Here is a 27,147-nt window from a genome sequence, read left to right as displayed (position 1 = left end):
ACTTAGAGAAAAATATTACGATAGAACAATGGGCCACCTTATGGAAAAATAATCATAAAATAATTAAACCGGTTAATTTTAGAGAGAACTTTTTTAAAATGTTCCACAGATGGCACTTCACACCGTCTCAGTTGAGTAAATTTAAGTCTATGGTGTCACCGAAGTGCTGGAAATGTGAGGTAAAGATAGGTACGTTTTTTCATTGTTGGTGGACATGTGATCGAGCAAAAAGGTATTGGGTTATGGTTTATAATCTATTAAGGGAGATATTAAAAGCAAATATACAATTCAAAGCAGAGATAATGCTCCTATCCTTGGTTAGAGATAATATTCCGCGAGAAGATGAATACATCACAGTTTATATTATAACGGCTGCTAGAATTTTATTTGCGAAAGTCTGGAGACAGAAAGATATACCTCAAAGGGATGACTTAATACAAAAAATTCTAAATGTCGCTGAAATGGATATCTTGTCTAATATGATAAGAGGTTTATCTAGATCTGATGCAATTAAGAAATGGGGAAAATTCTGTGATTGGGTTAATAAAAAGAGATAACTAGAGGGAAGAGTTTCTAAGAGATTATGATAATATAAGCCATGGAAACAGTACTTAGGCAATGTAACAAGGATGTATGAATGCTTTATGATAGTATAATCCACAAGCAACCTCAATTTGTCTAATGTGTTTATGTAATATGCTTTGTGTAAATATAAATAAAATGGTGGAAAAAAAAATACTGTGAAGTGTTCTTCTCCAACCAGATTTCTTTGGGGAAAAAGATTCCGCTCTTTCCCCAGTCCAAATAGATGTAAGCCAGCCCCACCAACAATGTGGTTTCTAACAGGCATTTGAGCTGGACACCACCAAACCTCCTCAACCTCTTTCCTTTCATGTTGGCTTACTAGGAGTCTTTGCTGTTAGATTTAGACAAGTGGGAACCCACAAGGACTTGTGGGAGGCCTCTCACTTCCCCCTCTCCCACGGTTTCCTCTTTCCCCTTCTGAAAGCCCCATAGCCTCTCCCCTATTCCTGCTTCCTTCTGGGGTTTGCCAACCTCTGGGGACGGGGGCTGGAGATCTCCTGGAATAATAACAGCTCTCCCAACTACAGTTCAAGGCTGGAAGTGTCCTGGAGATTTGGGGCTGGAGCAGCTCTAGTTCACTTTAGGGTAACACCTGAACAGCATACTCAAGATTGCTATAGTACACACATTGCCTCCAGATTTCGATGTGATAATTCAGACCAAGAGGTGTCAGTTAAACAAAATATTGCTAGAGTGCTAATGTTTTAAGGATATTTTATTTTAAGTTTTTAAAAAATATTTACTTGTGTTTGTGTCCTTTATAAAGTTTATATCTCCACTACCTGGAATTACATTTTATGACACATGTGGCCTGGCCTGACAAGGTCTCATTTATGTCAGATCAGGCCCTCATAACAAATGAGTTTGACATCCCCGTGTTATATCATCCTATATAATATACTTGTATGCTCTTTGTATTTGTAAACTACATGGTCTTATTATTGTTTTGCTCTGCTTAGAGCAGGGGTGGGGAATGTCTGTCCCGAGGGCCGTTTACGGCCCTCGATACCACTTGGTGTGGCCCTCAGGGATTGCTGGGCCAAGCCTTTATTACCCTTTCTTCCTCCCATTTCTTTATTTCCATTTCTTTCAATTTCTTCCCCACCTTTCTTTATTTCCCTTTATTTCCATTTTATTCCCCCCATTTCTTTATTTCCCTTTCTTCCCCCCTGTATTTCCCTTTCTTTCCCTTTCTTCTCCCCATTTGTTTATTTCCCTTTCTCCCATTTATTTCTTTCCCTTTATTCTCCTTTCTTCCCCCCCTTTCTTTATTTTCCTTTATTACCCAGCTACCACCAGTTCAATTTGCACTTGATTATCCCAGGTGGTGTGGCCTAATATGCTAATGAGTGTGTGACCTAACATGCTAATATTAGGGGATGTGGTCTAATATGCTAATGAGTTCCTGCTCGGCTTTTTCTACCAAAAAAAGCCCTGGACCTAGATATTTGCCTAGGGCGGTGGGTTGGGTGGGTGGGTGTGCGTGCCAAATTAGGCTCTCCCCACATGACTTCAAATAGAAAAACAATTATTTGCATTAATTTTGCTGGCCTGAATTGTCCTCCCTCAAAGGAGCACTGATAATTTTGTATGGCCCGTGAATGATGTTATAAATATACAAATGGCCCTTGGCAGAAAAAAGGTTCCCCACCCCTGGCTTAGAGCATGTGGCCTGGGGGCTGAATTAGGCCCCCGAAGAGCTCCTATCAGGCCCCTGAGCAACTGGCTATCATCTGCTTTCTTCTCCCTCTCTCTTGCTTCCTTCTGCATAGCTTGCTCAATTGCACAGAAGCTACAGAGCAAAACCCCTATTTTCTCCATTGGCTGAGGCTCCTCCCTTGGGGAGGAAGGGGGGGAAGCAAAGCTGGCTTTGCCAGGCTCTCTCAATCGCACAGCAGAGCCACTAAGCCAAGCCTCTCTTCCTTCTATTGGCTGAGACTCCTCCCTCCTCCTGGTCCTTTCGGGAAGGAAGGAAAGAGCCAGAGCTTCCTTTGCCTAGTTTCCTGGATCCCATGGGAGAGATACAAAGAAAGCACCTTTAAGACCAATGAGTGTTAATGTTTTAAGCATGTTTTATTTTAATTGTTTTTGTGTCCTTTATAAAGTTTATGTCTCTGCTACCTAATTTTAAATAGGTACACACATGGCCTGGTCTTATTTATGTCAGATCTGGCCCTTGTGACAAATGAGTTTGACCCCCCTGGCTTAGAGACCTTGGTGCCTTGTGTTTTGTTGGCTAGCACCTGGAGGCTGACAACCCTAACCAACATGTTGTGTTTTGTTTTACGTTTTCAGGCTGCTGGAGCTGGACTCGCTTACGTTGGCAGCTACGTTCTTAACACCTCCAAGACCTACGACCCCTTCAATGAGGACCAGTATGTCCTCCTGCCAGCTGTCATTATCATTTGCGTTGCCGTGGTGATGTTCATCATTGGGCTGATTGGATGCTGCGCCACCCTTCGAGAGTCCCGGATCGGGCTGGGAGTTGTAAGTACTTCATCCGCCCTTGGAAATTCCCCGTTTTTTTTGTTGGCAAAGTTTAAATGTGAAAGGGAAGTGGAGCCCTGAAGGTTTAGAGAAAAACAAGTCGGTGTATTTAAAGAAGAGCAAGCTGTTAGAGAACACACAGAGAGAAAGCCTCAGCTAACCAGGCGAACTGCTGGGAGAGGAACAAAGAGCGACAGGAAGCTCTGCAGGAGTAGGAAGTCTCCGGAAGAGGCGACAAGGAGACAGGCAAGGACACAGTTTGCAAAAGTGGGAAGTCCCTAGAATGGCTAGGGAGAACCAGTTTGGTGTAAGTGCGTGGGGAATCTTTGATTCCCCACTCCTCCACTTGCAGCTGCTGGAATGGCCTTGGGTCAGCCATAGCTTTCATAGGAGCTGTCCCTGAAAGGGCAGCTTCTGTCAGAGCTCTCTCAGCCCCATCCACCTCACAGGGTGTCTGTTGTGGGGGAAGGAGATAAAGGAGATTGTAACTCCCTCTGAGACTTTGATTCCGAGAGAAAGGCGGGGTCTTCTTCTTCCTCCTCCTCCTCCTAGTGTTGTCAAGTCCGACTCTGGAAATATCTGGAGGACTTTGGGGGTGGAGCCAGGAGCAGGGTTGTGAGATGAGCATGACTGAACACCAAAGGGAGTTCTGGCCATCGCATTTAAAGGGACAATGCGCCTTTTAAACGCTTTTCCTTCGTTGGTAATAATGAAGGATAGGGGCACCTTCTTTGGGGGCGCATAGAATTGGACCCCCTGGTCCAATCTTTTTTGAAAATCGGGGTTTTTTTTTTCTTTTTTAGAAGAGGCACCAGATGCTGTGCTGAAAATTTGGTGCCTCAAAAAAACAGCCCCCTCTAGAGCCCCAGATACCCATGGATTTATTCTCCATTATACCCTATGAAAACCTGTTTCCATGGGATATAATACCAAACCAGGGGATTTCTTGCTCCCAACTGGGGCTTGGCAACCTTACTACCAGTCCTTCAGCTGTCCCCCTGTAGGATGATCTTTGGATCTTCTTCAAGAGGCTGCACTGTGTAGACCAGGGGTGTCAAAAATGCAGCCCAACGGCCGGATCGGGCACCCGGAGAGCTCTTATCAGGCCCGTGAGCAAGTCTGCTTGCCACAGGAGGTGGTGGCGGCCACAAGCATAGCCACCTTCAAGAGGGGTTTAGATAAAAATATGGAGAAGAGATCCATCAGTGGCTATTAGCCACAGTGTGTGTGTATATATAAAATTTTTTGCCACTGTGTGACACAGAGTGTTGGACTGGATGGGCCATTGGCCTGATCCAACATGGCTTCTCTTATGTTCTTATATGTTCTTCTCCCTCTCTCTTGCTCCATTCTGTGTCACAGCTTGCTTAAAAATTCTTTCAATGTGTTTCTCTGTGTTCCTTATAAAGTTTATATCTCTGCTACCTAATCTTAAATAGGTACGCATATGGCCTGGCCCAACATGGCTCGGCCCAACAAGGTCTCATTTCTGTGAGATCTGGCCCTCATAACAAATGAGTTCGATACCCTGCTTTAGGGTGATCCTGCATGGAGCAAGAAGAAGAAAACTGCAGATTTATACCCTGCTGTTCTCTCTGAATCAGAGCGGCTTACAATCTCCTATATCTTCTCCCCCCCTACAACAGACACCCTGTGAGGTGGGTGGGGCTGAGAGGGCTTTCCCAGAAACTGCCCTTTTAAGGAGAGTTCTGTGAGAGCGATGGCTGACCCAAGGCCATTCCAGCAGGTGCAAGTGGAGGAGTGGGGCATCAAACCTGGTTCTCCCAGATAGGAGTCTGCACACTTAACCACTACAGCAAACTGGCTCTCCAAGGGGTTGGACTAAATGGTCTGTTTGGCCCCTTCCAGCTCTGTGATTCTAATTTACTGTTATTTTCATCAGCCTTCCAAGGAGCTCAAAGTAGTGTGCCTGATGCTCCCTTCCTTCCTTTCCCCCTCCCAGCACCCTTGAGGGTCGAATCAGCATTCCAGGGCCTTTACCCTACCCAGGACTGCACCAGCCTTCACCACCACCTTCCCTCTTGAGCCAGGTTGTCGCTGAGGCAACCGGCCACTGATGCAACAGTCTGTGGGCAGGGTTGGTTACCCAGTGCCATGGCAGGAGGGTGACAGACCCTCCCATGCAGCTGAGAGAGAGAGAGCTGCAAATGCGATGTCTGCCAGGGTCTGTTTAAACCATCGCAGGCATGACCTGTGGCAGGGCCGTCTGCCGTGTGTCGAAAAGCTTGCAGAGAAGGAAGGGAGTTCCCGGGCTAAAGAGCAGAAAACTGGGGAGGAGGAAGACTGGGTTGTGGAGCCCTCCTCCCCTTCCCAGTTGAGCCCCTGGGAACAAAAGGACCCAGAGAGTAACAACGACACACAGTTCTGGTTCGACTACTGCTCCAGGAGGGTAAAGGTGGGTTAGGCTGAGGGGGAATGGGTCACCTTATATTCACCCAATATTCACCTAATAAGTTTTGTGGCAACTGAGGATTTGAACCTGGGTCTTCCCCTAATCCCCATCCAACACTCTAACCAGGGGTCGTTTTGTAGAAAAATAGGTGGTGGAGTCCATTAAGCATAACTCATTAGCATATGCCACCAGCCCCCCAACAGCCAAAAGCAACCCAACGCAAGAAAGGAGAACCCTGGGCAAGCGAGGCCTACTTGGGCTGGCCAGAGATCCAGCCAGTCCAAGCAGGCCTCGCTCACCTGGGGCTCTCCTTGGCTGCCGCCCCCCAGTCAAAAGGCCAGCAAGCCACCCGCCACCCAAAATCACATAAGAAGTGGAGAAAGGGTGGCGTGGGATTCTCCAGGGATTAATGGGGGCTGCTGGGGGCAGGGCAAAGCCCCTGGTGGTTGGGCTGGCTGCCTGCTCTCCTAATCCCTAATCCAGGGATTGTTTTGCCGCTGCACCTACTATTCAGTGGGCAGGGTAGGTGGGGAGGAGGAGGGGGACCGTCAGAAAGGTTCAGGAGCTGCACTCCTGTGAGCTCCTGCTGAATTCAAGGCCTGACTCTAACCCAGGTGTCCCCAACCTTTTTCAGCCTACAGTCCCCTTTGAACATAAGAACATAAGAGAAGCCATGTTAGATCAGGCCAATGGCCCATCCAGTCCAACATTCTGTGTCACACAGCGGCCAAATATATATATATATACACACACACACACACTGTGGCTAATAGCCACTGATGGACCTCTGCTCCATATTTTTATCTAACCCCCTCTTGAAGGTGGCCATGCTTGTGGCCGCCACCACCTCCTGTGGCAGTGAATTCCACATGTTAATCACCCTTTGGGTGAAGAAGTACTTCCTTTTATCCGTTTTAACCTGTCTGCTCAGCAATTTCATCGAATGCCCACGAGTTCTCGTATTGTGAGAAAGGGAGAAAAGTACTTCTTTCTCTACTTTCTCCGTCCCATGCATTATCTTGTAAACCTCTATCATGTCACCCCTCAGTCGACGTTTCTCCAAGCTAAAGAGTCCCAAGCGTTTCAACCTTTCTTCATAGGGAAGGTGTTCCAGCCCTTTAATCAATCTAGTTGCCCTTTTCTGAACTTTCTCCAATGCTATAATATCCTTTTTGAGGTGCGGCGACCAGAACTGCACACAGTGCTCCAAATGAGACCGCACCATCGATTTATACAGGGGCATTATGATACTGGCTGATTTGGACAATTTGGAATTGTGACAGAGGATGGTGGGCGGAACTAGAAAATGGCTGTCATGGGGGTGGGGGTGGAGTATGCCACCTGAGGGACTACCCCAAGAAGGAGTGAGGTCATGGGGTGCCGTGGGTGCCCAAGGGCACCAGGTTGGGGGTCCCTGCTCCAACCTCATTGACTCCCCTAACCCCCCTGTAGAAATCCCTTAGTCCCTGGGCCATATCCGTTAGCCGAAACCTGTGAGGTTCCAGAACAGGTTAAATCAGGCATGTTGATCTCATTTGGTGTAGTGGTTTAGTGTGCGGACTCTTATCTGGGAGAACCGGGTTTGATCCCCCCCTCCTCCACTTGCACCTGCTGGCATGGCCTTGGGTCAGCCATAGCTCTGGCAGAGGTTGTCTTTGAAAGGGCAGCTGCTGTGAGAGCCCTCTCAGCCCCACCCACCTCACAGGGTGTCTGTTGTGGGGGAGGAAGGGAAAGGAGATTGTGAGCCGCTCTGAGACTCTTCGGAGTGGAGGGCTGGATATAAATCCAATATCATCTTCTTCTTCTTATGAGGGCCAGATCTGACACAAGTGAGGCCTTTTCAGGCCGGACCATGCGCATCATAAAATGTAGTGCCAGGTAACAGAGATATAAACTTTATAAAGGATACAGGGAAACATAAGTATTTTTTTGAAAAACAAAACTTTAAAATAAAACATGCTCAAAACATTAGCACTTGTTGGTCTTAACAGTGCTCTCTTTGTATTTCTCCCATGGGATCCAAGGAACTGGGCAAAGGAAGCTCTGGCTCTTTCCGTCCTGCCCCCAGGGGACCAGGAGGGAGAGGAGCCTCAGCCAATAGAAGAAAGAGAGGCTTGGCTCAGTAGCTCTGCTGTGCGATTGAAAGAGCCTGGCAAAGCAAGCTCTCCCTTCAGCCCCCTTCCTCCCCAAGGGAGAAGCCTCAGCCAACAGCTGCTTTGTAGCTCCTGTGTGATTGAGCAAGCCTGGCAAAGCAAGCTGTGATGCAGAGCAAAGCAAGAGAGAGGGAGAAGGAAGCAGATGACAGCCAGTTGCTCGGGGGGGGGGGGGCTGATAGGAGCCCTCCAGGGGCCAGATTCGGTGCCTGGTCTGCATGTTTGACACCCCTGGACTAAAATGATACCACCTCAAGCAGTCTGGTTCCCCAGCCTTTTGTTATCTGAATGCATCCCAGCGTCTTCTCCCAGAAGAGATGAACCAGTTACTGAGTGCTTCCAGGGTTGTCCTAGCCTTGACTTTTACCCCTGCGTGGTTCATAGCTTTTTGAGAGAACAAGAAGACCTCTTAATGTAAGATCAGCATAGTCAGGAAGATGGGGGATCCTTGATGAAGAATTATCTCCGGATAGGCTGGCCCAGGGAGTAGGCCTGAAAATGCACCTTGAAGGAGCAAAAATCCAGTCCCAGACCAGCCGAACCATTTGTAGTGCAGAGTGTTAAATGGTATGCTCCAATATCTGGGTGGGTTTTCTGTAGGACATAGTTCCCTTTCCTTTCGTCGTGTACAAGTCTGTGTTCTTGGTGCTTGGGGGCCGACAGTGGGAGGGCTTGTGGAGTTCTGGCCCTGCTGGTGGACCTCCTGATGGCACCTGGGTTTTGGCCACTGTGTGACACAGAGTGTTGGATTGGATGGGCCATTGGCCTGATCCAACATGGCTTCCCTTATGTTCTTCAGAGGTCCATGAGTGGCTATTAGCCATCAGGTATAGATGGAACACTCTTATCTGGAGCAGTGATACTCTGTATTCTTGGTGCAGGGGGGGGGGCAACAGTGGGAGGGCTTCTGGAGTTCTGGCCCTGCCAGTGGACCTCCTGATGGCACCTGGGTTTTGGCCACTATATGACACAGTGTTGGACTGGATGGGCCATTGGCCTGATCCAATATGGCTTCTCTTATGTTCTTAAGAGCAGAGGTCCATGAGTGGCTATTAGTCACAAGGTAGAGATGGAACGTTTTGTCTGGGGCAATGATGCTCTGTATTCTTGGTGCTTGGGGGGCAACAGTGGGAGGGCTTCTGGAGTTCCAGCCCCACTAGGGGACCTCCTGATGGCATCAGGGTTTTAGCCACTGCATGACACGGAGTGTTGGGCCGATGAGCCATTGGCCTGATCCAACATGACTTCTCTTGCGTTCTTAAATCCAGAAGTGTTCAAGCTTTTATGTTCCGGTTGTCTGAGCTGTCTCTCTCTTCCTCCTTTTTCAGTTCTTGTTCATTATCCTGCTGATCTTCATTGCTGAGGTGTCAGCTTTTGCCCTTGGATTCATTTATAGAGCAAAGGTGGGTAGAAATGTCCATATCGTTTATCCTGAACCTCTGTGATTTCCTCTTGCTCTATGAAGGCTGGTAGGAGATTCTGAGAAGGTAACTACTGTGACACATACACGTGACAACCTGAAACAAAAACACACATGGGCGATTCTGCGCTAACCCTGTCCCCAAACTGATATTCTACACTAGAATCACAGAATCGTATGATATTACCATTTAAACCCGAGTTATTTTTATTAAATATAACACAGCAGGTAGTGGACAAGGAGAGTGCACATTTAGTGGGGCATGACAGCTGCAAGAATCCTTTTTTGGTAAAAATTGGAAGCAGAAAAATGTGCCAAACATGGAGGAGTTAATAGAGAGAATATAGCTGAGTTAGAGATCTTAACGGCCCGTTTGAATGGGAAATCAGAAAAAAAAAATAGCAATAGAGAAATGGCACAAACTCTATAGCTGGCTACAAGAGACTGGGAGTAGAAAATTCCTTTGCAAATAAAATAAAAGAGGCATAAATGAAAAGCAAAGATGCGAGTTGTGAAATGTCAAATTCTGTATAAACCACCTTCATTCTATGTTTTATTTATAGACACGTATTTGTAAACTGTATTATGTTTTGTGTTAAATCTTTCAAACTAATAAAATAGAAATAAATAGAAATAACTTCCAAAAAAAATAGAATCATAAACTCATAGAGTTGGTTTCTATGATTCCATGATTCTAGTGTAGAATGTCAGTTTGGGGACAGGGCTGAACCAGGGTTAAAGGTCTAGTGTGGAATTGGCATCCAACTTGTGTCATCCAGCTTGGAGACCAAGTCCTATGAGGAAAGGTTGAAGGAGCTGGGCATATTTAGCCTGGAGAGGAGACGGCTGAGAGGTGATATGATCACCATCTTCCAGTACTTGATGGGCTGTCATCTAGAGCAGGGGTGGCCAACGGTAGGTCTCCAGATGTTTTTTGCCTACAACTCTCATCAGCCCCAGCCAACATGGCCAATGGCTGGGGCTGATGGGAGTTGCAGGCAAAAAACATCTGGAGACCTACCGTTGGCCACCCCTGATCTAGAGGATGGTGTGGAATTGTTTTCTGTGGCCCCAGAAGGTAGGACTAGAACCAACGGGTTGAACTTAAAAGAGTTTTTGGCTCAACATTAGGAAGAACTTCCTGACTGTTAGAGCGGTTCTTCAGTGGAACAGGCTTCCTCGGGAGGTGGTGGGCTCTCCTTCCTTGGAGGTTTTTAAACAGAGGCTAGATGGCCATCTGACAGCAATGAGGATCCTGTGAATTTAGGGGATTGTATTGTGAGTTTTCTGCATTGTACAGAGGGTTGGACTAGATGACCCTGGAGGTCCCTTCCAACTCTATGATTCTGTGATCCTGTCCTTAAGATCTCTCGTTTGTGTGCACGGCTGGTTCTCCAGCCAGGTCACCCAAGAATCTCCCTCGCATAAGCCCAAGAAAGAAGAATGCCTGATTGCCAGAGAAACACAGGGGTGATGGTGCCAGCATCATCCAGGTCTATTGCTGCAGAGACTTGGTTTCGATCCCTCTCTGGGCAATGGATCTTTTGTACCCATCAATGTGCAATAACATACCCATCTTTTGTACCCATCAATGTGAAATAACATTAAACCTCATGATTTCATTGGCCATGATTTAACCATCCGGCGTTCCCTAGGTCTATTACTGCAGGAGGTCAGTTTAGAAAATATTCACAATGTTCAGTTCTTGGAATGCTGCTGCCTCCATCTGGTCAGCAAGTTAATTGCGTGAATATTTTCTACACATACACTGCAAATTTTGCACAACGCTCCTTGGAGGAAGGACCTGGCAATCTGAAACAGGGTTTACTCTGCTAGCGGTCCGTTGGAGCTCTTTTCTGGACAAGGGTGTATATATGTGTGGTTTGTTTTATTTGGTTGCAATCTCACCTGGAGATTGGCAACCTTCACATGGAACACAGTTTTTCCTGGCTTCTCTCAATTTTAGCAGCCCATTCTGAACCCCAGGAAGATCATTTATGGGGGTATCTAGAGCTTCATGGAGAAATAGCTGTGCTGTTGGAGAGGCTGGTGTAAACAGGGGTGAAGGATTGAATTCACTGGGTTTTCCTCTGTGTTGGTTCTTCATGCTCTTTTTCTTCCTCTCTCCAGCCCCACCCCCCAACCAGCTCAGTGTTCCTCTGTGTTGGTTCTGTGAGCCCCAGATATGATCTTTCTTAGAGTTGAAAGGGGGTGTCAGAATGCAGAGGAGAACAAGAGAACTGTGTGTGCCTTCTATGCTGGAGGCTTAATTTTTCTGAGAAATAAGATGTTCAATTTGGAGACGGATTCATAAAACAGAAATTCTTTTTTCTTACAGGTTGACAGTGATTTCCGTGAACCGTTGAAGAATGTTTTCCAGCAGTATGATGGGAAGAATTCTGAGTCTCATGCCATAGACTATTTACAGAAAGAGGTAGGAGAACGTGGCATTGTCCCAAATTGCCTGTGAAAGATAGGGTGTACATAAAGGAAATAAATAGCTCTGCAAATAGAAATTTGCTTGTTTTATCTGACAGTCATGGCTGCAGTTTTTCTCCCAATATTTGTTTTCTAATAATTAATGACAGGAAATAAGGAAACGAAGTAAACTGAAAACAGTCAAGGGTATTATGTACTGTAAACTGGGGTTCCCCAATATGCAGGGCTTTTTTTTGAGCAGGAACGCAGCTGCATGTGGAGGAGTGGGGAATCAAACCTGGTTCTCCCAAATTAGAGTTCTCCATTCTTAACCACTACACCAAACATTGGGGGGGGGGGGGCGGGGAAAGGGCGACAAAGATTGTGTGGCAAAAAAGGGCAGGGAGAAAGGGCATTGCACGAACAGGTCAATAAAATCTGTTAGCAGCCAGTTGTTAAAATAGTTGTATCCAGGGCTTTTTTTGTAGCAGGAACTCCTTTGCATATTAGGCCACACACCCCCACCCCACACCCCGATGTAGCCAATCCTCCAAGAGCTTACAGGGCTCTTACTCCAGGGCCTTCTGTAAGCTCCAGGAGGATTGGCTACATCAGGGGTGTGTGGAACTAATATGCAAAGGAAGTTCCTACTACCCCAAAAGCCCTCGTTGTGTCTGAATTGAGACAAAAAAACATCTATCAGCAACCTGTTAAATGGATTACAAAGGCTGTCTGAAAGGGACCTATGAAAATAGAGCCATTGTAGCTTTATCTGTAACTCCCACCCTGTGGCTCAGTGCTGGTTTTGGATCTGGGTTTTGTGGGGAAGCAGCTAGCCCCAATTTTTGACCATGTGCTCACACCTGGACTTCAGATTGGAGTGTGAAGGCTTCTGGAAGCTTTCAACTCTGCTGAGAGTGTGCAGGGAATGGAGAGAAGAAGAGATCGGATTTATACCCCACCCTTCACTATCCTTCAAGAGGGGATTGGATAAACATCTGGAGCAGAGGTCCATCAGTGGCTATTAGCCACAGAGTACAGATGGAACTCTCTGTCTGGGGCAGTGATGCTCTGTATTCTTGGTGCTTGGGGGGCAACAGTGGGAGGGCTTCTAGTGTCCTGGCTCCACTGATGGACCTCCTGATGGCACCTGGGGGTTTTTTGGCCACTGTGTGACACAGAGTGTTGGACTGGATGGTCCCTACACTGAACGTGAGTCAAAGGTGTGATGCGGTGGCTAAAAGGGACAATGCAATTTTGGGCTGTATCAACAGAAGTATAGTGTCCAGATCATGTGAAGTGATGCTATCGCTTTACTCTGCTCTGGTAAGACCTCACCTGGAGTACTGTGTTCACATTTTAAGAAGGATATAGACAAGCTGGAATGGGTCCAGAGGAGGGTGACGAAGATGGGGAGGGGTCTGGAGACCAAGTCCTGTGAGGAAAGGTTGAAGGAGCTGGGCATGTTTAGCCTGGAGAGGAGGTGATATGATCACCACTTTCAAGTACTTGAAGGGCTGTCGTATCGAGGATGATGCGGAATTGTTTTCTGTTGCCCCAGAACCAACAGGTTGAAATTACATCAAAAGAGTTTCTGGCTCAACATTAGGAAGAACTTCCTGACTATTAGAGTGGTTCCTCATTGGAACAGGCTTCCTCAGGAGGTGGTGGGCTCTCCTTCCTTGGAGGTTTTTAAACAGAGGCTAGATGGCCATCTGACAGCAATGAGGATCCTGTGAATTTAGGGGGAGGTATTTGTGAATTTCCTGCATTGTGCAGGGCATTGGAGTAGAAGACCCTGGAGGTCCCTTCCAACTCTATGATTCTATGATCCGACATGTCTTTGCTTATGTTCTTATGTACCCAAAGGAGTCTCAGAGCAGCTTACAATCTCCTTTCCTCTCCTCACAACAGACGCCCTGTGAGGTAAGTGGGACTGAGAGAGCTCTGACAGAATTGCTCTTGAGCAGAACAGCTCTGAGAGAACTTGTGGCTGACCCAAGGTCACACCAGCAGGTGCAAGTGGAGGAGTGGGGAATCAAACCCAGTTCTCCCAGTTAAGTGTCCACGCTACACCAAACTGGGTCTGAACCCATAAGCATGGCAGGAGCCTTGGATAACCTGATTTTCAGGAGACAATTGAGAACTGGAGCATTTCAGATCAGCAGGGTTTTTTTGCCCAGCAGTAGCTCAGTTGCATACTAGGCGACAGCCAGCTGGAACTGCGTTCCTGTGTGTTCCTGCTGGAAAATAGTCCTGCGGGTCCGTATTTTAAATCTTTGCTCGAGCAATGTTATCATTTCTCTGCTCTTTGCTTCCACCTCTTCTCTCCTGAAAGCTTCAGTGCTGTGGAATCAACAACTATACGGACTGGGTCTCCACCCACTGGTACAACACCACCAGCAACCACAGCGTTCCCATGAGCTGCTGCAAGCCTGAATTTCATAACTGCACGGGACGGATGAGTGAGCCGCAGTATATCAACACCGAGGTGAGAGCATATCGTATGGGGACAGTGTATCTTCATAACAGCAAGCTCGCCACTGCAAACCAAAGAGGGGCAGAATTCTTTGATGAAGTTTGTCATGCCTTGGGTATATATTGAATTCCCTGCTTAGCCCCCAGTCTGTGGATCAAAAAATCCACATGCCAGATAGGTGTTGGAAATGTAAAAAGCACGAAGGTTCTTTCTACCATATGTGGTGGACTTGTGAAAGGGCTAAAATGTTTTGGCAAATGATTCAGCAAGAGATTTCTAAGATTTTGGGATATGAATTCAATAAAGTGGCAGAGACTTTTCTGCTGGGATTACAAATGGAAAAATTTCCAAAAGAAAACAGAACTTTAATATGGTACTTGCTCTCAGCTGCTAGGACATTGTATGCGCAGCTGTGGAAGCAAGAAAAAATACCAGAGAAATGGGATTGGATTACAAAAGTTATGTCATGGAATGAAATGGACAAATTAACAAGAAAACTAAGAGACTATGATTTGGAACTTTTTAAGTTGGAGTGGAAGAAATTCAGAAGATACGTAGAAAAAGAGTGGAAAATAAAAGGACATTGGACAATCTTTGATAATGATTAAGGTTTTTAAAATAAGAATATAACTTTTTGGGTTTTTTCTTTAACAGTTAAGGGTACCTTTAATATTTACTTTCTTTAAGTAAATAACACTGGCGGGGGTCAAGTAACGGGGGGAGGGGTGGGGGAAAAGTAAGATATGGGGTAGAAAGTTTTTTCTTTTATTTTAAGCTTTTATAAGTTGTAGATATAGTTTTGCTACCATATGTTACTAATAAAATTGTTTATCAGAAAAAAAAATTCCACATGCATAGGCCACTGAGGAAAAGAGGTAAATGCAGAAAAAATCTAAAACCTATTAAAAATCTGGAGAGGAAGGGACACGCCACAGAATCAATGTCTGTACAAGCATATACATCATAACCAATGCTTCCTCTAAGCCAGGGGTGGCCAAACTGTGGCTCGGGAGCCACACATGGCTCTTTCACACATATTGTGTGGCTCTTGAAGCCCCCACCGCTCCATCAGCCGGCATGGAGAAGGCATTTGTGTCTTTAAATCACTTATCCAAACCAAGTCAGCCAGTGGCTTGGAGAATGCATTTAAAGTTGCTTTCTTCCTACCTCTCCTCTCCATCTATCTTCCTTCCTTCCTGTATTGCGACTCTCAAACATCTGACATTTATCCTATGTGGCGCTTATGGTAAGCAAGTTTGGCCACCCCTGCTCTAAGTGGTGGGGTCTTGTGAGCAAAAATTCTACTTTGTGAGCTCCATCATAAATTAGTTTGCTCTGGGACTATTTTTTCCTAAACGAAGTCAAAAATGTGTGAGCTGGAGGCTAAAAAAAAATCGTGAGCTAACTCACACTAACTCAGCTTAGAGGGAACGCTGATCGTAACTCTCTCACACACAAAAAATACTCACCAAGATCTCTCAACGCTGGCATTTTCTGTTCCAGCTTTCCCCTTCAGCTGGCAAATGTGGGGAACTGACGGGCCCCATCAGCTACCTTGAGGGGAAGAAGGGAGACCAAGGGGAGAAGAAGTAGGGGCTGGCAGTGAAGGAATAGAGTTTCCCCTCCCTTGTGAGTTCTCAGGGGCCCACTCCTTTTTCCTTCCTTCAGGGCCTATCGCAAAGTCAGAAAAATTGGACTATACATTAGTACAGTTGGGGTTTCTGCATACTTAGGGGCAGGGGTGGAATTCTAGCAGGAGCTCCTTTGCATATTAGGCCTCACCCCTCTGGTGTAGCCAATCCTCCTGGAGCTTACAAAGAAGAGCCTTGTAAGCTCTTGGAGGATTGGCTACGTCAGGGGTGTGTGGCCTAATATGCAAAGGAGCTCCTGCTAGAATCCCACCTCTTCTTAGGGGGAATCACTGGATATGGAGGAAAATGGGGCTGAAGCCCATGAATTTGTGCTAACAACAGCATTTTGCTCCAACATGAGACTTCTGCTTATGCAAAAGCCTTTTGGTTGCCAGTAGAGAAAAATGATGCTAATTAGGAGAATGGGCCCACAAAATCCAACTCTATTACTTCGTAAATTAAATACAACGCAGAAATTCTGCTCACCTAATGAGGACAGGAACTAGAAACCCGACACCAGGAATTTGTGTATTCTGAACTAACAACTCACTCACTTCCTTGCTCTGCTGGTGGGAGGGGGGGGGCGCTGTTTTTTGAGGTAGAGGCACCAGATTTTCAGCATAGCATCTGATGCCTCTCCTCAAAACACCCCCCAAGATTCAAAAAGATTGGACCATGGGGTCCAGTTCTGTAAGCCCCAAAAGAAGATGCCCCTATCCTTCATCAGAGGGAAAGCATTTAAAAGGTGTGCTGTCCCTTTAAATGTGATGGCCAGAACTCACTTTGAAGTTCAGTCATGCTTGTTGCAACCTTGCTCCTGGCTCCACCCCCAATGTCTCCTGGCTCCGCCCCCAAAGTTCCCAGATATTTCTTGAATTGGACTTGGCAACCCTATTCTGTTTTCTTCTCTACTTCTCCCTGTCTGCACCAGTTGCGCATTTCCTCTTCCAACTCTAGGCCCTGTGGTATTTCATCCCTTGAAGAAAGGCTCCTGACCCTTTAACTCTTTTCACTGATAACCAGTGTCTAATGAAAACAAAGCAACAACGTTTTGGAAACTCGGCATGCTTACGATGAGGTTATTTTGCCTGAGCAATTCAGAAAACGTCTCCCCCTCGGCCTACTATGTCTCAAAAATGACAACTCCGCAACTAGTGTGAGGATTATTAAAAGAGGTTTTGTTTTCAGATGAGGGCTGTAATCTGTTAACAGTGACAATCCTGGGTGAGTCAGTCAGTCAGTTTAATACGGCTCTAGGCCAATCAACAACAACAACACAACACATCGATAACAGTACAACAACAGCACAACACCAAGCTAAAATATCACATAACAATATAATAACTATGTACAACCATCAAAGTAGTAATAAAATTATCTGATATAGGCAATACTTAACTAAGGGCAACTTTCTTTCAAATACAAGCAGTGTTAAATTTCTTCCTGTCAAGGTCGGAAACATATAGAAACTTAGCAAGATCCAGGGAAAGTTGATCACACCCGTCCCCTAGGAGGAAGTGCATGACTTGGGCCTGATTTAAAGATTCAGCTAACATTAAGTGGTTCCGCAGAAGTTTGTACCTTACCTCTGTATGGAAAAGACAGTTCAGAATAAGATGGGGAACAGAAACTCATACCCTGCCTCGAATTTTGTCAGTCTCTAAGGGCACTGCTGGACTCTGACTCTTTTCTAATTGACAAATCCACAGCTCCCCATCTTGATCCTTTTTCCCCCTCTGTCTCCCTGTAGGGCTGTGCGGACAAAATGGTATCTGCGATACAGAGTGTTCTCAGCTACGCGATGCTTGTGGTTTTGGGATTTGCCATCGTGAAGGTAATTTATCACAAGGTTTACATTTGGGCGGTCGTTGTTGTCTGGGTGCTGGTTATCTTTCTAGGGGGATTGGTGACAGAAGCCGACTGGGACAGGAGGGAAATGAAACATTGTCGTTGCCCATGTGAGTGTAGATTAACCGAGGGGCTATCTGCCTTTTGTCTGGATATCTTCTAGCCTCACCATTTTAGAAACGATGCACAAGCTTGTAGTTTTTAGCCTGGGTGCACTAATGCTTCCAGACAGGGGTGGAATTCTAGCAGGCGCTCCTTTGCATATTAGGCCACACACCCCTGATGCAGCCAATCCTCCTGGAGCTTACACCAGGCCCTGTGAGAAGAGCCCTGAATGGAATTCTAGCAGGACCTCCTTTGCCTATTAGGCCACACACCCCCTGATGTAGCCAGTCCTCCTGGAGCTTACAGCAGGCCCTATGAGAAGAGCCCTGTAAGGTATTCTAGCAGGACCTCCTTTGCATATTAGGCCACACACCCCTGATGCAGCCAATCCTCCTGGAGCTTACACCAGGCCCTGTGAGAAGAGCCCTGTCAGGAATTCTAGCAGGACCTCCTTTGCCTATTAGGCCGCACCCCCCTGATGTAGCCAAACCTCCTGGAGCTTACACCAGGCCCTGTGAGAGGAGCCCTGTAAGGAATTCTAGCAGGACCTCCTTTGCATATTAGGCCACACACCCCTGAATAGCCAATCCTCCTGGAGCTTACAGCAGGCCCTGTGAGAAGAGCCCTGTAAGGAATTCTAGTAGGCGCTCCTTTGCATATTAGACCACACACCCCTGATGTAGCCAATCCTCCTGGAGCTTATAAAAAAGAGCCTTGTAAGCTCTTGGAGGATTGGCTAAGTCAGGAGTGTGTGGCGTAATATGCAAAGGAGCTCCTGCTAGAATTCCACCCCTGCTTCCGGAGCAGTTTGACTTGGGAAGCTCCCTTCTTCTAGCTAAAAGTGGCATAAGCTAATATTGGGCCATGTTTGGTTATCCAGGTACCCTTTCTAGTGTTAAATAAAAACCTCCTGCCCCCACTAGGTGTCCACCTAGTCCCTCTTTCAATTTCTCCTTTCCATAAGGGCATCACTTTTATAGTGGTTCCATGGGGTTTTCAAGGCAAGAAAAGTTCAGTGGTGGTTTGCCACTGCTTGCCTCTATGACACAATTCTGGTATTCCTTGGTGATCGCCTTTCCAAATAATGACCAGGGCAGACCCTGCTTAGCTTCTGAGATTTGATGAGATATGGAGCAGAGGTCCATCAGTGGCTTTTATTTATTTATTTATTTATTACATTTGACTTTTATCCCGCCCTCTCCACAAGGTATAGATCAGGGGTGGCCAAATTTGCTTAACATGAGAGCCACATAGGTTAAACATCGGATGTTTGAGAGCTACAATACAGGAAGAAAGGAAGGAAAGGAAGTAGATGGGGGAGGGGAGAGAGAGGTGGAAAGAAAGCAACTTTAACTTTAAATGCATTCTTCAAGCCGCTGGCTGGCTTGGCTTGGAGAAGTGATTTAAGAGACAAATGCCTTCTCCAAGCTGAATGGGGGTGGGGGGCTTCAAGAGTCACACAATATGTGTGAAGGAGCCACATGTGGCTTCGGAGCCACAGTTTGGCCACCCCGATATAGGTGAAACCATTTGTCTAGGGCAGTGATGTTCTGTATTCTTGATGCTTGGGGGGCAACAGTGGGAGGGCTTCTGGAGTTCTGGCCCCACTGGTGGGCCTCCTAATTGCATCTGGGTTTAGCAACTGAGTGACACAGAGTGTTGGACTGGATAGGCCATTGACCTGATTTAACATGGCTTCTCTTGTGTTTTTATGAGATCAGGTTAGCCTGGGCTATCCCAGACTAGGGGTTACTTACCATGCTATTTAACTGAAGCACTACTTCAGTTTGGGGTAATGGTTAAGAGTGTGGACTCTAACCTGGGAGAACCAGGTTAGATTCTCCACTCCTCCACCTGCAGCTGGGTCAGTCCCAGTTCTCTCAGAGCTGTTCTCTCAAGAGCGGTTGTCTCAGAGCTCTCTCAGCCCCACCTACCTCATAGCAGGGTGCCCATTGTGGGGAAAGGAAAGAAGACTGTAAAGTGGTCTGGGACTCTTGAGTGAAGGGCAGGGTATAAATCTCTTCTTCTTAAAGCAGAGTATGCAGGGGTCGCCAACGGTAGCTCTCCAGATGCTTTTTGTCTACAATTCCCATCAGCCCCAGCCAGCATGGCTGATGGCTGGGGCTGATGGGAGTTGTAGGCAAAAAAAAACATCTGAAGAGCTACCGTTGGCCACCCCTGGAGTATAGTCATATTTCTGTCTATGGACTGGCAAAGAAATTGAGCTGCGTTTCTGCCCAAGTGGCCTCTAGGGGGACAGCACAATATGAGAGAAATAACAGGTCACTAGGACCCCACTTTCTCCCATGAGGGGGTGCCCAAGCAAAATATTTGGATGGGGAGACCAAATACCTTGAACAGGCCCTGCAAAGAAATAGCTCCCCAGTGCTACTGATCTGCTTCTAAAATTGTCTTTTCGCGAAATGAGGCAGAGGTGGATAGGTAGAAAAAATTCTTTCAGAAAACCAGCCAGAGGATAGTTGACGGGTAGAAAATCCCCCGAAGACATAAATGGCTGTTGTGTGTGTTATATGCTATCAAGCCATTTCTGACTTACAGCAGAAGACTGTAAGTTTATACCCTGCCCTTCTCTCTGAATCAGAGTCTCAGAGTGGCTCACAATCTCCTATATCTTCTCCCCCCACCCTGTGAGGTGGGTGGGGCTGAGAGGGCTCTCCCAGCAGCTGCCCTTTCAAGGACAACCTCTGCCAGAGCTATGGCTAACTCAAGACCATTCCACCAGCTTCAAGTGGAGGAGTGAGGAACCAAACCCGGTTCTCCCAGATAAGAGTCCGCACACATAACCACAACACCAAACTGGCAGCCCTATGAATCAGTGTATTCCAAACCATCCTATCGATAGCCTAGCTCAGGTCTTGCAAACAGATGGTTTCCTTGACCGAGTCAATTCATCTCATGCTGGGCCTTATATATTGTAGAGTGGAGTGATTTCAGATGTCAAATGATAATAGCAGGGAAACCATGATAGCAGGTGAATGACAAGAGCAGGTGTGATTGGATTAAGTGTGATATGCAGAGGGGGTAGTAGGTGTAGACAATCCACATTGGTAATGAGACAGAAAACCTAGGTCTCGATTCAGTCCAGGAGGATGCATTGTCTTGTTCAGCCATTCAACCGCTGAACTGCAACTGCTGTTGTTGTTCAGCACCTGAAATCACACCACTCACAAAAGCTCGTACCCTGTCACGAATTTTGCTAAGGTGCTATTGGGCCCATGCTCTTTTCTACCGTTTGGCGAGAAACACAAGTTTTGAACGATGAGTCTCTCTGAGCATTGACGTAAACAAAATCAAGTGCCAAAGACTCAACTTAAAATATATATATTATTAACTGTTTTCTCGTTTTAGTTCTTTGGAATGCTGAGCATCTGCGTGCTGACCTGCCGGAGAGATAACGGTTATGACCGCTTGCATTCAGGGGTGTTTGCTTGATGTGAAGATGGAGCACGCGACTCTTCCTTTTCTGCTCCTCCACGATAAAACAAGACTTGGGAAAAACGGTGCCACAGGCAGACAAAAGGGTTACTTCCTTTGATAAAAATGGCTGAAATCTGCCTCTTCAAACAGAAAGAAGATCGCATTAGCTTTTAGAAGCTTATTAAAGATTTTGAAATAGCAGCTTTCATTGACATATTCCCTGGTGATTTGGCTTGAGAACGTTCAAGTGTTTATCAAAACATGACGGGAGATGATCTTTCCTACGAAGATACAGCAGATGGAGCAATACACCAGGGAAAAAAAGAGTGGATCTTCTTCCTATATTTAATTTGTGACTCTTTTAAATTCCTTCATTCTTAAAGAGATGGTTTGTGACGCACCTAATGCTTTGGATGTATCTCCCCTGAAACTGTGAAATGCCACCAACTTCCAGGGCTTTATTTTTTTTTTTTTGTAGCAGGAACTCCTTTGCATATTAGGCCGCACCCTCCAGATGTAGCCAATCCACCAAGAGCTTACAGGGCTCTCAGTACAGGGCCTACTGTAAGCTCCAGGAGGATTGGTTACATCAGGGGGTGTGGCCTAATATGCAGAGGAGTTCTAGAATTCCACCCCTGCATATTAGGCCACACACCCCTGATGTAGCCAATCCACCAAGAGCTTACAGGGCTCTCAGTACAGGGCCTGCTGTAAGCTCCAGGAGGATTGGCTGCATCAGGGGTGTGTGGCCTAATATGCAAAGGAGTTCCTGCTGCAAAAAAAAAAGCCCTGCCAACTTCTGTTTGTTACAGCGAAATCCCTGAAATCTGACCCCTTCTGACCATCTCAGATGAATTTTGTGACTGTAGCTTCCTGGTTCTTAGATCCTGCAAGCTAATGCTGATGATGGCAGATGACCAGCGACATTCAGCATTTTCTCTTACAGTTGCTCTGACAGTTTGTTAGGTGTTTTTGAATTTCATCTGCGTTTATCAGCGTTCCGGCATGAATGTCCATATTCACCAGCTTCCTGATATCTACAGTCAGGGCTTTTTTTGTAGCAGGAACTCTTTTGGATATTAGGCCACACCCCTCTGCTGTAGCCAATCCTCCTGGGGCTTACAGTAGACCCGGTACTAAGAGCCCTGTAAGCTATTGGAGGATTGGCTACGTCAGGAGAGTGTGGTCTAATATGCAAAGGAGTTCCTGCTACAAAAAACCGTCTACAGTATTGTATGCATCGCTTAGGTGCACGGGTGTGAGAATGTCCATTTAAGAATCCTGCTGAAGACCAAATGCCTCCCGTCCTGGTTCCGTACAGTACCTGGCCAGGAAGGGCACAAGCGCAGAGTCTGTTTGCATCCTTCCCATGTCCCCTCCGCAGCAGCTGATATTCAGAGGTTTATGGCTCCCTCTGACCGTTGAAGCTCTATTTAGCCACCTTGCTAACAGCGTTTTATGGACCCATCCCCTATGATTTTTTTTAAAAAAAAAACTCTCATTTTTAAAGCCATCTAAAAATTTCACCGCATCTTGTGGTGGGGAGTTCCACAGATCAGTTTTTTGCGTTGTTTGGAAGTACTTTCTTTTGCAAACCCTGAAGCTGGGCCCCTTTTGTTTTCAGGCAGCACTGCCATGCTGTGTGTGGGCGACTGAACTGATAAGCGAGCATTCATCAGCACGGATCAATCATGTGGGGGTGGAATTCTAGCAGGAGCTCCTTTGCACATTAGGCCACACACCCCTGATGTAGCCAATCCTCCCAAGAGCTTAGAGGGCCTATTGTAAGCTCCAGGGAGGATTGGCTACATCAGGGGTGTTGGACTAATGTGCAAAGGAGCTCCTGCTAGAATTCCACCCCTGTCTACCTGCTGACAGATCCGTGAGCACAGCTCGCTGCCTTGTTAGTGTTTTGCACTCCATGAGGCCTTTGTATTTCAAGCTGCTGGAGCATACATGGGAAATGAAAGTGTCTGGCTAGGTTGATTCCACTGGGGAGGCATTCCGGTACACAGTGGGATTTGCTAGACTAAAGCGCCGAATTGCGTGTGCTGGATTCTGCCCGCTGGGAAGAAGGCAGTGTTTATTACATTCAAAAACGACTGATACTATTTTTGCACTGTAGTGCTAAGAAACCCTGGTCATTCTTGAGATTGCCAGCTGCCAGGAGGGGAAAAAAGGTCCTGTCCAGCGGGTTTTTTTTGTAGCAGGAGCTCTTTTGCGTATTAGGACACACCCCCTGATGTAGCCAACGCTCCTGGAGCTTAACAGTAGGCCCTGTAAGAAGAGCCCTGTAAGCCCTTGGTGGATTGGCTACCTAAGAGGGGGTGTGGTCTAATATGCAAAGGAGTTCCTGCTACAAAAAAAGCTCTGCTTTTTTTTTCTCCAGGCCTGTTGGCAACTCTGCTTCCAGATATTACACTGAAAGAATCAGCAGAGCTTGAACGGCTGCTTGAAAGGGCACCGTTCCAAAGGGGCAACGCTGTGTTTTTCATGCTGTATTTTTGTTTTGCTTTCTTTGAGCCTCTTGGGGTCAGCCTTTATTTAACGTATAATGTGTTTTTGTGCTGTTTTGCGCGTATGAGACTCACCGAGATGATGTAAGGAAAATAAAGTGACAGGGTTGGATTTTTTTTAAATTAAAATAACTGCTTTAGTTTCTTGAAGAATAACAGGATAACAGAGGAAATAAGATGGCTCATCTTCAATAAAAGTCATTTTAATTAAATGATGCTGTCTTGTTACTTTTTTTTTCAGGGCTACATGGGGGGGTGTAGCCTAATATGCAAAGGAGTTCCTGCTACAAAAAAAAGGGATGTGAGTGTTCCCAGTAGGCAGCCATGTTGGTTTGAAGCAATGGAACAGAGCAGTAGACAAGTGGCTCCTTTAAGACCAACTAAGTTTTATTCAGGATGTAAGCTTTCGTATGCTCTTAAGCAGACTTCATCAGACAAGTGGGAATGGAAGCAGAAATTCTTAATATAAGTGGGCAGTGTGGAATCATGGGAATGTTTTTAGCAGATTAAAAGAATCACAAATGGGGATCTGTGTTTGTTGAAAAACACTGGAGTGGAGGGTGATAAACCATGCCCCCTGTTTAAACTAAAAAGGCCAGAATGTTACCTAGATTTATGGCACCCCTACGACAACAGTCTGCTTTTTATCATCCTCCACAACAGGGAGGTCCAATTCCAATTCTCCACAACAGGGGGTCCAATTCTATGAGCCCCAAAAGAAAGTGCCCTTATCCTTCGTTATTTCCAGTGAAGAGAAGGCATTTAAAAGGTGTGCGTGCGTCCCTTTAAATGTGATGGCCAGCACTCCCTTTGGACATTTTAATAATGGAGAAAATCACAGCACAACTTTCCTTGTCCGACATTTACCCCAAGGTCACATCTTTTGAAGAAAAAATGGCTTTTGTTTCTGGAATATACTTGTGTATAAAGGTAAAATTCACAATTATAGAATCTTCACTAAAAATTACAATTACCTTAACACAAAATGAACCAAGGCTATGTAATAATTATTATTATATAATTAACCCTCTATTTATCTCTTGATCTAACCCTTTGCTAAATTACATATTCAATCAAAAAGTCAATATTTGCAGCTTTAGCTTCTCAATAAAAATTCAATTGATGTTAACAAAAATCACTTAAGTCTCTCTTCACTTTCCATTGTTTTTCAATATATTTTTGAAATTTCTCCCAATCATTTTTAAACTTTCCTAAGTTAGTCTTTTAAGTTTCTAGTAAATTTGTCCATTTCACTCCAGTGTAGTATTTTTAAGATACAGTCCCATTTCTCTGGTATTTTATCCTGCTTCCACATTTGCACATATAATGTCCTCGCAGCTGAAAGTGAATACCACACCAATGTTCTATCTCGCTTCGGAAAACTTTCCATTTGTAATCGAAACAAAAAGATATCTGGTGCTTTCTTGATATTATAATCCAAGATTTTCAAAATCTCTTGTTGAATCATTTGCCAAAATTGTTTCTCTTTTTCTCAAGTCCACCACATATGGTAGAAGGAACCTTCATGTTTTTTACACTTCCAACACCTATCTGATACTTGATTATTCATTTTCGCTAATTTTTTAGGTGTCATATACCACCTATACAGCATTTTCAAACAATTCTCTTTTATATTATAGCACGTCGATATTTTCATAGAGTTCTTCCATAGGTGTTCCCATGTCTCCATTTGTATTTCTTTATTCATATTTACTGCCCATTTTATCATTTGAGATTTCACTACTTCATCTTCTGTAGACCATTTCAATAGTAACTTATGGATGTGGATACCCTTCAGGCCTGCCCAGAGGAATTTTTAGGTGAAGCGCAGTGTGCGCAGTACTGGCTCCACCCTTTCACCATGGGGTCATCTGCCATGGCCCAGTAAGCCAGGACGCTGGCAGCGAGTCCTCCAGGTGATAGATGTTACATTAACGAGCTCTGTCTGCCCGGGCTTGATGTTAGAGTTTTCCTTCTCTTGGCTGGTGAGGTTGGTGAGCCCAGCCTGCCCATCTGGTTATACCGCCGGACATTCGGTCACACCATGACGTGGCAAACTCTGTGAAAACGGGGGGGACCAGCGAGAAGGTGTTGCCACGGATGCAGTAATGTAGGAGAGGCCATTGCAGTGACCATCTGCCAGGCATAGCCAGACAGTGACCATGCAGCGTTCACTACACCGGGAAAGGAGAGGCGATGTATTGCGCGTACACTTTCCCAGGGGGGGCAGGACTCGAAATCAATTTTTCATCCTCACCCAACAGCATTTTTTCCATTTCTGTTTGTTCTTGTCTTATCCCTGTACTTGGAGAGCCAGTTTGGTGTAGTGGTTAAGTGCGTGGACTCTTATCTGGGAGAACCGGATTTGATTCCCCACTCCTCCACTTGCACCTGCTAGCATGGTCTTGCGTCAGCCATAGCTCTGGCAGAGGTTGTCCTTGAAAGGGCAGCTGCTTGAGAGCCCTCTCCAGCCCCACCCACCTCACAGGGTGTCTGTTGTGGGGGAGGAAGGTAAAGGAGATTGTGAGCCGCTCTGAGACTCTCCAGAGTGGAGGGCGGGATATAAATCCAATATCTTCTTCTAATATCATGCTCCACCAAGCTTTTAATTTGTCGCAACTGATACCAATTAAATTTGTCCTGCAATTCTTCCGCCGATTTTAGTTCCACCTTGCCGCCCTGTATTTTTAGCAGTTGTTTTTATGGTAACCATTTGTCTTCCTGTGGATCTGAAGACAACTTTATCACTTCTGTTGGCACAATCCATAATGGTTTTCTCTCATCACCATATTTGGTATATGGAATATACTGAATCTAAAAACATTTTACCTATTAACACAACTTACCTTCAATTTCTCTCACTATAATTCCTTCTAACTTATGCTATCCCTTCTCTTTGTATGTAAATAGTCCCTTTTGTTTGGCTTGGGATGGAGCACGGCATTATTCTTAGCTTAAGAGTCAAAATTCTAGCCCAATTACCAGTTAATGTATCCTTTGAAGATATTTATTTATTTATCTATAGATTGATTGATTGATTGGGGAACTGGATGTTATCTTAAATGCTAAATAAGATGTTCTACAATGTTATATATACCATAGTACTTTATGCATAGTAGAATTTTGTTATATATGGAATTAATCTACTTGATATTACTTCACCCAACAAAGTTCTGTATAACTTGGATTCTGAAGGGGGGGGCTCCAAACGGGGGGATCTCCTGCCCCTACTTGGGGATTAAGCAAATAGGACAGGAAACCACAGTTTACAGACAATTAAACACATAGAACCACAGTTGTGTATAATAGATTTCAAACACTTATGTTACAACGTTTATTCATACAACTTTTTACCAACACTCTTGTGTCCTTACAAGTTTTTTCAGTCTTTCAAAGTCCACTTCATTCCAAAAAAATCCATTCCTGGATGCCACATTTGATGAAAGGTAGCAACCCCAGCTGTCCAGTGTAGCTCCTACTCGCAGGAAGTACCGTATCATCAAATGCCTTCAGGCAGCAGTCCGCTGTCCACCTGGTGCAGCTACACGATTCCGGCTACCCCCGTGTTTCATTTATACTTCAACAGGCTGCATTATTATACTAGGAACCCTTGCTCAGGCAACTGCTCTCACTGGCTTCACGCTCAGAGGTACG

At 45.6% G+C, this 27,147-nt stretch overlaps 1 protein-coding gene across 1 annotated transcript in view; it reads left to right on the top strand.

Moving 5' to 3' along the window:
• LOC132569775 (tetraspanin-36-like) overlaps positions 1-23,705 on the top strand; it is a 53,299-nt gene extending 29,594 nt beyond the window's left edge. Inside the window, exons 2-7 of the mRNA XM_060236183.1 lie at positions 2,881-3,072; positions 8,967-9,041; positions 11,397-11,492; positions 13,815-13,967; positions 17,337-17,420; positions 20,909-23,705. Coding sequence (XP_060092166.1) covers positions 2,881-3,072; positions 8,967-9,041; positions 11,397-11,492; positions 13,815-13,967; positions 17,337-17,420; positions 20,909-20,992 — 684 coding nt within the window. The 3' untranslated portion in view covers positions 20,993-23,705. The remainder of the gene's footprint in view (positions 1-2,880; positions 3,073-8,966; positions 9,042-11,396; positions 11,493-13,814; positions 13,968-17,336; positions 17,421-20,908) is intronic.
• Positions 23,706-27,147: the final 3,442 nt, after the last annotated feature.

The sequence above is a fragment of the Heteronotia binoei genome, chromosome 4 (assembly GCF_032191835.1).
Source record: "Heteronotia binoei isolate CCM8104 ecotype False Entrance Well chromosome 4, APGP_CSIRO_Hbin_v1, whole genome shotgun sequence".
In the NCBI taxonomy this organism is placed as follows: domain Eukaryota; kingdom Metazoa; phylum Chordata; class Lepidosauria; order Squamata; family Gekkonidae; genus Heteronotia; species Heteronotia binoei.
The sequence above is the reverse complement of the archived record's forward strand: the minus strand, read 5'-3'. Positions and strand labels throughout refer to the sequence as shown.